At 36.6% G+C, this 12,758-nt stretch overlaps 1 protein-coding gene across 1 annotated transcript; it reads right to left on the reverse strand.

Moving 5' to 3' along the window:
* Positions 1-1,724: 1,724 nt before the first annotated feature.
* LOC134746768 (uncharacterized) lies at positions 1,725-11,666 on the reverse strand. Its single transcript, XM_063681296.1, has 2 exons — positions 11,148-11,666; positions 1,725-2,468 (listed from the first exon to the last, which is right to left on the reverse strand). The coding sequence occupies exons 1-2, from the start codon at positions 11,457-11,459 to the stop codon at positions 1,968-1,970; spliced, it is 813 nt and encodes a 270-aa protein (XP_063537366.1). The 5' UTR covers positions 11,460-11,666; the 3' UTR covers positions 1,725-1,967.
* Positions 11,667-12,758: the final 1,092 nt, after the last annotated feature.

The following is a 12,758-nucleotide window of genomic DNA, read 5'->3' on the forward strand; positions in this document are numbered from 1 at the left end:
CGTCGGTGGCAATCAAGCATACGGCAAACTATATCCATACCATTTTTGATATAGATCGGTTCAGCAGTTAAAGCGTAAAGAGGTAGCAGACAGACAGATATAGAGACTTTCGCATTGTTAATATTATTATAGCATGGATCCATATACCTGTGTTATCACAAGAGAAGCTTCAATTACTTGAAGTGTATAAAGATGGAAAAAAAACAGCTTTAATATTAATAATGAAGAACGTTTCAAAAGACATTTAATTTTACATCCAAAATAATTTATCCAAACGAAGAAGCTCTTAATTAGGTGCCGTTATGTCATTCCCCCCACGATAATTCAAAGGCAAGCAGAATTAGAACCGTAATCAGCAAATAACATGGATACAGGCTCCCTCATTATAATTTGGAATTTCTTATGAGACTTTGTTAAGTAGTTAAAGCAATTTGTACTTTATTTCCAACGGGTAGGATAATTTCTTGATTGAGGCTTGAAGTTACCAAATTGTCTATGAGAGTTCATCGAAGCTGAAAATTATCGTTTACTTGTCGCCGGTAATGGCTTCATTCTTTCCTCAATCATATAGTATTCCATCAGGATCACACAAGGCATGATTGTAGGGCCTATAGTTTTCCCATCAAACAGTCCGTCCCCTTCTTCACAAACCGTGAAAACCACAGTTTTCCCACGAAGTAAACATAAAGAATATCAAATTATAACGGATATTTGCAAAAGTAAAAACGAGGAAAATTCTTTACCGGGCCAAGCAGAATTAAATGCATACAAATTGACTGTAGATTGCAGCAAAAAGTGCACTAGTCACTGTCCAGTTTAATGACGTGAGGTGGCGTGATGTCGGCTCTAATGCACCACTTAGCCGCTAACAGCGTAAATAACATGCTCGATGAATTACCTGTTCTAACTATTAATGATGCATCCATTGCTGCTGACACAGAAAAGTCTATACTAGCTGTTGCTTTAAATGCCGCAATCGAAAGGAAACTTCAAGGAAGAATAGAATGTAAAGAACTTTCGAAATAAAATTGCGCTGCAACTATCAAATTATAATTGGAAAAATCACAATCAGCGTTATACATGGCTACTTGAATGTTAAAGTAGATTTAGAGGAGGAAAAACTAGCAGCAATGGATGATGAAAAAACTTAATTTTCGCTATTGTATAGGGTGGTGATGATATCGGTAGAAGCGATACACCGTGCCTCGAAACACGTAGGCAAGTGGAACTAGATTTCCGAGCGATATAAAAAATATGGAATAAATTGGTTTATGCGTGACTGGCATTGATTTGCGAATGTATCGATAGCTTTGAAGAACTGTTGCCGGGAGCTCTGGGAGATACAAATCTATGTTTCTGCTTCAAGTAACTATATAATCTTTTCTACCGTAAAACATTGCTGCTTTATATGCATCAGCAATTATTCGGTATTGCACTAATGTGCTTTTAATTTCTAGTCTTGCATCGATTACTACGAGAATCATGTTTCTTTTTGTTGCTAAGAAAAGAAAATACTTAAGTACTGAAATTAGATATTTATTTTAAAAATGCTTAGAATATGCAACAGGTTGTTCGAGTAGGTAAATTAAATTAACTCGTAGCTCAAATCATTGCTCTTGACATTAATTAAGTATTTCTCCACTTTACAGCCATTTAATAAATGTTTCTGTTTTAATAATATTCAATTAAAGGGCAAGCTTATTTAGAATCGTTTTTAATGTTATTTTTAAATGTAACAGGAAAATAATAACCAACCTCTGGCTAAGCGGTAAAGAATCTAAAATTTCGCTTTAAAACGAATCTGATTAAGAATAGTAATAATTCTTTAATAAATGGAAAAGTAAATTAAATAGCCAACCACTAGTTAAGTAAGTTAATTGAAATACTGTTACACTGTTAGTAAATAATAGTATTTCTGGAAACACGGCAAATAATCATTATTTTTAAAAATTATTTAAAACTAAAGATTACTTATCATCACTCAAAATAAGAGGATTCTCATCAACCCCTGAAATAACTACAGCATATTGCCCCACGCTATATTTCTTCATCTCTTGCTCAAACAATATGTTATTTATAGCTTGTTTTATCATCGATTGCGTCCTTTCATCATGTTTCCTTAAAGATATAGCTATATATTCACCAAAACTGTCACATTCATCTTTCTTCCTTGTCAAATCTGATCTCCTAAGCAAACTTAGTGTTTCTAATACCTTACTATCAAGATTAGAATTATTGTTAGTACCTATATTATCTTTGACAACTTTTCTGGCAAACTTAGTCAGTCTAGGCTTATGAGTGGCTTGAGCGTATCTGAACCGTTTTCTTGGTCTGACGTACTCTACAGTTTGCGGTTCTGTCTTGATGATAATTTCTTCGTGTACCACTTCGTCTTGTTCTACGTTGGCGTTGTTGTCTTCCTCTGAAGATTGCTGTTCAAGCTCTTCGATCTCTTGGTGGGTTGAGGTCTGAAAATAAAGAAATTTAGTTTAGATACGCATCAGAAGGTGGTTATTACAGGAGATGGTTAACGAGGGCAGCACTCGACCAGCATCATCACGACTTTATCACAAAGTTAGATAGTTCTATTCTATCTGAAATTACAACGAATAAAGTACCGTTTTGTAGAAAAGCTATTGAATAAAAAAATGTTTTTCGTAAAACTTACTATTTTTTGCCAATCGGTTAAAAATATGCTTAGGTATGTTACTCATAAAAAGTAGTTATGCTCTCATTTTAAAACGACTGGTTAGATTGCTTTGAAACTTTGTTCTTACAATGGTATAAGGTATATTAGTCCTGTAATTAGTTTATGTAGCTTTAGATACCATAGTTAAAAAAATATAGCAAATTTAAATTTTAATACTAATCTTTTTTTTGTTCTATTTCGTTTATTTTGTAAACTGGAGCTATATAAACTAATTACGGACCTAGATATACCTCATGTCATTGTATGTGCAAAGTTTTATTACAATCCAACGCGTAGTTTTAAAATGAGAACGAAACTCCGTTTGTATGGGTAGATATACATATATGTATCAAACGGGCCAATACGAACAATGATCCAGATATCAACTAGATATGAAACAGAAGCGATAACGAGATATTTAAGAAAGTCATGTCAAATTTGACATTTCCGCGATTCCGAATGTCCTCTTAAACGATCTCTATAAGATTTGCTTAAGATATTACTTAGACATCCAATGGATATCTAATGGATATCCCAACACGTCACAATAATTGTAGCGTGAAATGACAATTGGTTTCTCGAATCGAACTGCAAAAGGTAACTAGTTGAGAACTAAACTATAACGTATCTCTATTAGATCTCGTATTGCTCTCGTATCTAGTAATTATGGGTCTGTATTGTTTCCCATAAAGTTATGTCATAATGTATTGTTTGTCCACATTTTCGTTAGTCATAATGTCATAATTTGGTTTTTCTTTTGCCATAAAACAAACCTAACCGAACCTATCTATAGGATAACCTGAGGAAAATCCTGAAAAGTTAACGGTTTCAGAATTATGACTAATGATAATATGACAATCATTACATTATGATTCAATAATTATGTCAAACAAAGGGACCCCAGTAATTATCACGTTGTTCGAATTGACCGGTATGTCTGGTACTAATTTTCGTTGCTAGAAATCACAACATTCACAACACAAAGAAATAAGAACGAGAACATTTTACATAAAAAACTAGACTCAACAAACATTGTTATCAACGTCCATTATTATATCCAACCAACGTTATTATAGCTATACCTATAGCACAGTAAATCATTTATTTTAACCGATTGTGCGAAACTACGTCAAGTGGTGATGAATTTGCAAGCCGATAGCGGTTTAATGCGCTATTTACTAACCTGTTGTAACGTGTCTGTTTCGATAAGGTAATGATTGACCTCTGTTTTTTATACTCATATTCCAGATATGAAAAGTAGGTACATACACTACCGCTCAAAAGTATTTAGGGACTCGCTTCACCATAATTTTATGAAGACATCCTTTAAAATTTCGAGTGTGTTGGCTGGTAGAATTAAACTTTTAAGTTTTTAATAGCAGCGTTTTACCTTACAATAAAACGCTTATTAAGCGAAATACCTTATTTGAAGCCTATATTTTAATATTTGAGAGAGCGATGCAGTTTGTCAGTGACGAGCGGTTCCGGTTCATGATTGTGCTGACACCTACCGGCATGTTTTCACTTTACCAATTTCAGTTTTAACCCCCTCCAACTCCACCAGCGACCGTGGCGTGCGGCCTCGGATTTAGTTCATTGGGTCTCAAAATATACCTAAATAAAACAAAGTTGCAATATACTACTTACCAAAGGGTTGCAGTTCATTTATTATTCCGATGTGTAATAAAACAAAGACATACACTGGTATCACTGGTATGCACTGGCATTGAACTGTGAAGACAGTAGATGCTGCTATTTGGATATTGCATGGTATAGGTTACTAACACTATATGGATCAAAATGATTCGAATCAAATAAATAATTGAATTGAATTGAAATAGGTTAAAATGCAGCGTGCCAAAAGTACCCTCAACGGGCATAATAAAATAAAAGTGATGTGGTTTATTGCAACTGAGTGTTGTAGCCACAGGCGAAGTTAAAAATATAGGCTTCAAATAAGGTATTTCGCTTAATAAGCGTTTTATTGTAAGGTAAAACGCTGCTATTAAGCTTCTGTACCGTTATTTGAAGCCTATATTTTAATATTTGAGACGTGTCTGTGATCGCCTGGTGGTCAGAAAACGCCAATGTGACTTATGTGACTCATTTATACTCATAAGTGAAACTGGTGGAAACAACTAGTACAAGTGCACTTAAAAATCCGGGTACATTGATGAATGTGAAATAGACTAATGGGCTAAGTGTAAAGTGACATATTTTACTACACCTAATTATTTATAGGTGGGTAATTAAGGTTGTCAAAAACTGAATGTATATAGATATCAGTATGTTTATTAAAAAATATTTCTGACAACCTTATTATATTTTATTTCATCCATCCCACAAATGTATTCCGGCCATAATTTGTGTTTGTATTCTTTTTTCAATATTTATTATTGTATTCAACGTATTTACCTTGCAAAGAGGAAAATAAACCTTGATTGTTGAAAATTTTAAGTGTCATTTACCCATGTAATAATACCAGACATTAGTAATGATAAGGCAGGATACAATTTATTTTACAGGCACCCAAAAACGAGTTTTCAATACATTCCTCCGAGCCTCACTTGTTTCTTTTTAAAAGTCTTAGTATTTGAGGCAGGTAATTAACATGTAAAGTGCACTTGTCACCACAGTGTAAACGTGATCAGGGCTTTCGGTCAATCAATTAAAGGATTAACTCATTAGCTACCATTATTTTCTAGCTATGGTACAATCTTGAATAACAATTAGATCGTGAATGATATTATGTTGACAAGTTAATTTCGGTAGGGCTATAACAACTTTCTGTTGCCCATCTGAAAGAGTTACCTCAGCCAGGTACCCAACATGAACTCTCTGCCGTTGTATAGGTACAGTGCTCAGCAGCTGAGCCTCAGCTATTCATAATGTGAATGCCCTTGTTATAGGTATATACATTTTGTAAAAACTAAACTTTTCTATGATAGTCGCTATGTTGGTAAAGTCTAACTCCAGAGAGTATTCCAAAATATTCCAGGGCCTAAGCCCATACTAACCAACCTATTATGTGGTTTTATTTTATTACACGAGCAATAATTAGAGCCGGTATGGTAAGTATAATATTAATCCGAGAGCTGTATTACCGCAAGAATAACAGTAAGATATTCCTCTCATCACTATTTGTGAAAATATGTAACATCCTGCAAGATGTATATAATATTAGTATATTAGGGCGTACGACATATATAACTTAACTTGGCCTTTGGTTTTAGATTAAAAACGTAGTGACCGTATCTGATCAAAGTCATAAGCAAGTGCTGTATTATTGGTAATAAAAACCCCGTCAATTTCGGTTAACCAGCTACAACTGAATCTAAGCTCTGTCCAGAGAATTGCTCTTCCGCTTGGTTCTTTGTGCCGTTTGATATTTTACACATTAGGTACTCTGTTTGCGTTTCTGTTTAGCCAAGGTTTGGCCCGTGCATAGACGACAGATCTGCGTAGTGTTTCAAAACAAATATTTGCATTCGCATAATTTCAACCTATAACAGCCATGCTACCCGGAAGATGGCTACAAAGCTAGGGCGTTTTGTCTACAACAGCACCTTATTTCGGGATTACTTGTACTACCCGTAGTGCAAGCTCAAGAAAGAGCAAGATATATTTATATATAGATTATAGATTTAACTGATGTTATTATCTGGCGGGTTAGGTAGGTAAGGTCAATGACCTTCGCGTGTAAAATGATCAGCATTCAATCATTTGGCATTAAGCACCCTTCTTCTTTTTATGTTTTTGAAGAGAAACGAAAGAAAGATAGTGATGTAGCTTTCAAATGAAGTGCCTTAAAGTGCCAAACGTGATTTGAGCACCAATTCAACCTGCCGCCTGGGTTATGGCGCAGGCACCTAGCTTTAAATCTTATCAACCCTCTATATTATGATGATTTAAATAATAGTTATCTGAGTGGGCTTACTGATTCGCGCATGTATTTGTACCATTCTCACAAAGCTAATACTGTTTTTAAAATATTGTTACCAAAAACAATAAATATGGGAAGAATTTCACCGGACACCAATTAATGAGCATTAGTACAGTAATAACCATCGAGATTACCTTATTACTGCTTCCTGAGTAATTTTTAGCTTTTGATATTTAGAAACAAACTGACCGTTTTTTATATTGTTGGATTTTAACCCATTGATACATGTATGTAAATTCTTTCAGCTTATTAACTTAAGGGATTGGATCAGTTTTCCAGAAAATGACCTTTGTCCCCATTCCTTAAACACTGACTGAAGTTGTCTAGGGAATCTAGGACATTTATATCATTAACGTGTGTTATTCATCTGGATTGATAAACAAAATGGCTTTGTTTCATTTGGACTGATACTCTGAGTAGATGAGTTGCAATGTGAGAGTCATACACATTTTATACATATAGTAATTTGATTACCTCGTTCACGTCTTTCCTGAAGACAATGCAAAGTTAAGGGAATCTAAAGTTAACTTCTTACAATGCACCCTTGCAGGTGGGATACATTGTATCAAACATTTATAATTATATGCAGAGAAGGAACCTTTCTCTTAATGTTTTGACCCACATGGGATTAAATGATGAATTTTTGGCCTGAGCCAGTCAAGAGTAATGTATTTCTACCTTTTAATGAATGAATAAACTGAAAATGAATGAAAAAATTAACAACTTTACTTCAGGCACTAGTGGCCCATTAACTTGCAATCGCAATGACTTGCATCATATGTGGCGCCGGGGCGGCCCGCTGGTTATGGCAAACAAAATTAAATTTTAAAATTTTAGTTCAACGATTAGTATCATGAACTTTATAAAATCGTGACCTTGGCCCTGGCATAGGAATTACACAATTATTTGCTTGATTGAATGAACCGCGTCTGAACCCACTTCTAACCTAATCGATTGGTTTGTTAAAAACGGGGTTCATGGTGCTTATGGTGATTTCTAATCTTACTGCCCTAAAAGCCAGTTAACCCACTCAATGCCAGAGCGAACTACGCGTTGCTAGCGTAGCTAATAACACGAGAAAAACAGTATGTAGCGAAAAGCGTCTACGAAAGGGAACCCGCCTAGCGGGTCGCTGGCAGTGAGTGTTACTTATTTTATCTTCTTAGGGTCTTATAATATTAAGACTTAGGGTCTCCCCGGGAGAATTTAATGTTTATTAGTGAGGTGTGTTTGCAGCAAAACGAAAGTGTAAATAATTTCTCAAATGCCTTGCGTAGGCAGAGATTTACATGGAGGCGAATCATTTTTACACACATGTTATATAGATACTTGTATCATATTTGCTTTGTAGTAGCAATATTTGGTTAATAAACTCCTGAACTAATTGCTACGCGCTTGCACAGCAGGCTAATGTATATTGCACGCCTTGCGCAGGCATGTTGTATGATATTAATATACTTAGCTTAAACAGTTTTAGTGTAACTGTAACTACTAAAAACCCAGTAACAACAGTTCCAGGACAATGTCCAACTATTAGCTTTTCGCCCAATGACTAATCATTTTTACACGCCTTACGCAGGCGGTAATAAAAGGTCTTGGCGTTTGGAGCCATGTTGATTGTATTATACCAGTGTTATAGTATTTTGCTTCATCTACTAGCTTCTCATGATAATGAAACTCGCACGCCTTGCGCAGGCGACGGGTCTTCAGCTGGCTAAATAATAATATTCACACGCCTTACGCAGGCAGGAAATTTTAAGTATGTTATTTGAATTCTAAAGCATAGCACAGCATAGCTTATCAGCACATATTTTAATAAACTTTCCGGCAATACCCGCTTGCGCAGTGGGTAATTGCTGTAGTATTTAGGGCTTGGCGGATATCCATTATATAAGTTACGTTATGGTGGTAAATTTCTCCACACCTTGCGCAGGTGGGAAATCTTAGAGTATGCTAAGTCAACAGAACATAATGCACCATTGTACTACTCTGCTTATGCAGCAGGAATGTATGCCTTGTGCAGGCAGCGGCTCCGTAACCACCAGACCTCCCAGCCTCAATTACGTTACTTAGTTTTTTCACAAGAGTTATTGTTATAGCAAAGGGTAAAATAGTGCCCCTCCTGTATGCTGTTATACATATACATATATATACGAAATCAACATTTTGTATGTATAAAAATACTTATTAACCAAAATTCATAACAACACAAACTGGATAGAGATACCTCAGTTTTACATACAAGAGTTTCACTTTCCAATCCCTTGCTTGAACTAGCAGGCAGCTTTTAACAGCTAAGTATTTATTGTTAGGTACAAAACCCTTAATTGAAAATAAAATTCAAAGGTGCTGACGGTACCGTGACTACCGTGCAACCAAAGTTGGCAATACTTAAGAGAAAACTTTCCAAAGACTATAGACACAAAGATCGAAAAGGGAGGTTTTCGATGTAGGTTTGTTAGTTACCTTTCGCTCTTCAGAGCGGAAATAGAAGCCCAGCGACAGCTGGGCTTCGTCGACTTTAAGGCAGATAGGACCCTAGTTTGGAAGTGACTAGAGTAACTGTTTAATGGTGCCAATACCAAATATGGCATTTCTTTATTTTTGTGATATTTCGATTTCAATGCAAAGAAAATAATTTTTATTACAGCAGCACAGTACCAGAAAATGTGGAAATGCACGGAAAATATCAGGTCATAGGTATATCTCACTATCATTAACACTGTAATTACTTTAGCCTAAAAATACTAAATGCAAACACACAGTGATTACTTAGCATAAATTACGACGTCATAGAGCGCGTCTGTTTAAGACCTTTGAAATTAGGCAGTTCTATTTTGAAATAGAAACCGTTATAACCTCCCCTTTCGGAGGACACTAAAACGGAGGCCTATAAATTGCCATTTTCACTTTTTCAAGGGCCTGTTCCGTGCCTTAAGACGAATCGATTCACGGTAAACAAAATAATATAAAAGTCGCTTACTTACGGCGACCGCTGCGCTGCGCTCGCGATATGAATCGATCACGTGTCAGCTTCTCTAAACACGTTAACGAACCCGAGCTGTCCGTTAAATGTTTTAAATTTTAATTATATCAATAATCGAACGGTAACACCGTTTAAAAAAAAAAAAAAAACGTTTAATTAGTACTTACAAAAAATTCTAGGAATTTAAGAATTTCTAAGAATTTTTTGTAGTGAACCGAACGTTCCGACAAACAGAACGCCAATGAACTAAATCCGAGGCCGCACGCCACGGTCGCTGGTGGAGTTGGAGGGGGTTAAAACTGAAATTGGTAAAGTGAAAACATGCCGGTAGGTGTCAGCACAATCATGAACCGGAACCGCTCGTCACTGACAAACTGCATCGCTCTCTCAAATATTAAAATATAGGCTTCAAATAACGGTACAGAAGCTTAATGAAAAATACTTAAAGAGCTGGTGGCCTGGTGGTAAGGGTTGATATTTACCAGTCGCTTTTCGGTGAAGCAAAACATCGTGAGGAAACCGGACTAATCCCAATAAGGCCTAGTTTCCCCTCTGGCTTGGAAGGTCAGATGGCAGTCGCTTTCGTAAAAACTAGCCCACGTCAATTCCTGGGATTAGTTGCCAAGCGGACCCCAGGCTCCCATGAGCCGTGGCAAAATGCCGGGACAACGCGAGGAAGATAGTGTTGTTGAGGAAGAGGAGTTCAACAACAACTGCCCCCTTGTAAAACCATAAACAACTATTTCCTGTCCTGGGGCGATAAAATATGTAGGTACTTACAAAATTATTGTAAGTACCTACATATTGTATGATATTGAGTTGTTTCCTTATATTGACTGTTAGAATAGACTTATAAATGATGATTTTGAATGATAAATATTTAATGACGTTAATTTGCATTTGATTTTGTTTATGTTACAGTTAATATTTTCTTCGGGTTGGTGTGGTTTAAAATTTGTTTAACCCTCGTGCTTTGAAACCCTCGCAACGCTCAAGATTCCATTTTTCGAATAATTTTGGAATCTTTCGATTGCTCGGGTATCAATATTACCCGGGTATTTTATTTTTGTAAACCTGTGTTGTGTACAATAAAGTACTACTCCTACAATATTAGCACGCGCGGTTAAACAACAACTATGCCCCCTTGTAAAACAAATAATTATTTTGTTATATGAGAGGATCAGAGGGCCTACCGCGAACCACGTTCGACGTGTTGCCTCTCTGTCGCACATGTAAATTCGTACGTAAGTGTGACAGCGAGGCAACACGTCGAACGTGAACTGAAATAAATGTCATATACGAAGGAAAAATAATGACCAAAGACTCCAGTGTCCAGAGCTGGTTATTTTTTCCTTCGTATATGACATTTATTTCAGTTTATAGTTTAAATAGTAGTGTGTCTACTTGAAAAACCACAAATAAAATATTTTCATAGAAAATAATTTAATTTGTTCTTAGAGTACGTCGAACATGGTTCGCGGTAGGCCCTCAGGTTAAATAGACAAGTTATAACTAAGTAAAAAAATTACCTCAACAATATCATTAGTACTATTCTGCAGGTGCGTTGGCAAAAAATTCATATACGGATACAAAAACCACGTCGACTTGCCCCCTAGTCGAACTTTCGCCTTCTCCCTCCGATGCGACGCGAAAATCGAATTCAATTTCTTTCGTAACTCCGCTATGTCGCATTCGAATAGCCCCGCTAAGTCCGACCACGCTTCGTATCTCGCTGTTTGAACTCTGTACAATTCGTTTGTAGTGTCCCAAAGTTCTGGTCTTTTAGCGTATTCCTGCATTAGCCTTATAACTAGACGATTTGTCCACTCCATTTCTGTCATAACGACGAACAAATATGGCGTCCGCGATCACTTGTTACAAGAAATTAAACAATTGTTTTCAAGGTCAATAGAATTCTAAATTTAAACGCGCGAACGTTCGTGTTCGCTGCGGGCTGGCTCGGTGCGACTGGCGAGGCGGCGCGAGGTTCGGGGCGTTCGGGCGCGCTCGGCGAAGCTCGTTCGTTCAGTGACGTGGGTGAATGAATTTCTTTCGTTCCGTTGCGCTCGCTCGCTGTATTTATTTGTAAGTACAAGTGTTCGTAAGATTTTAACATTATAGCGAGTTTTTCATTTATTAATTGGTTAAGCGGAATTATTTGTGCTATTGGCATGTTTATTTTTAGGGTTCCGTACCCAAAGGGTAAAAACGGGACCCTATTACTAAGACTCCGCTGTCCGTCTGTCCGTCCGTCTGTCCGTCCGTCTGTCTGTCACCAAGCTGTATCTCATGAACCGTGATAGCTAGACAGTTGAAATTTTCACAGATGATGTATTTCTGTTGCCGCTATAACAACAAATACTAAAAAGTACGGAACCCTCGGTGCGCGAGTCCGACTCGCACTTGGCCGGTTTTTATTTGTCTTGACTTAATTGTCTCAGTGCTCAGTATATTTTACTGGTAACTCCAAATTCCTATAAATATTATAAAACAGTATAACATGTGTTAGACTAGACAGTATTGGTACCTATTTAATTATTTTCAACATTGTAGACGGGAAAGACTTTTAAATCTAAAGGGGCCCACTGATTATCAGTCGGTCGGACGATATCAGTCTGTAAGTTAGAACAAAAATTTTACAGTTAAAACAACTGACAGGCCGATATCGTCCGACGGACTGGTGGTAATCAGTGGGCCCCTTTAGAAATCTATAGAAAACAAGAGAACAAAAACACAAAACAATCAATTTTAAAACGAAGCACTGTTATTTTAAGACTATTAAGTAATTCAAGCCCAAATTCTTGTATAAACTCAACGTTGAAATAAATACATGTCCCAATCCGGTATTCTAAAATAAGAATTTCATTACATTCCATTCCACCCTTCAATCCTCATACCACCCTCTCATCCATCCCCCTATGCTCTATGGGATAAAACCAATAAAAGAGGACCTGAGGGCGCGAACACCGAAGTTAGCAAATTGCGTGTATATTTCTCTGTCACTCTAATTACGCCTTAGTTGGAGTAAAAGAGAAAGATGCCCGCGAATTTCGGTGTTCGCGGTAGGCTAAGGCCTGCTGATGCTGATGATGCTGATGCTGTGATGATAATTATCATCACAGTATACAGCATCCTGCTCA

This window comes from Cydia strobilella, chromosome 13 (genome assembly GCF_947568885.1).
Source record: "Cydia strobilella chromosome 13, ilCydStro3.1, whole genome shotgun sequence".
Lineage (NCBI taxonomy): Eukaryota > Metazoa > Arthropoda > Insecta > Lepidoptera > Tortricidae > Cydia > Cydia strobilella.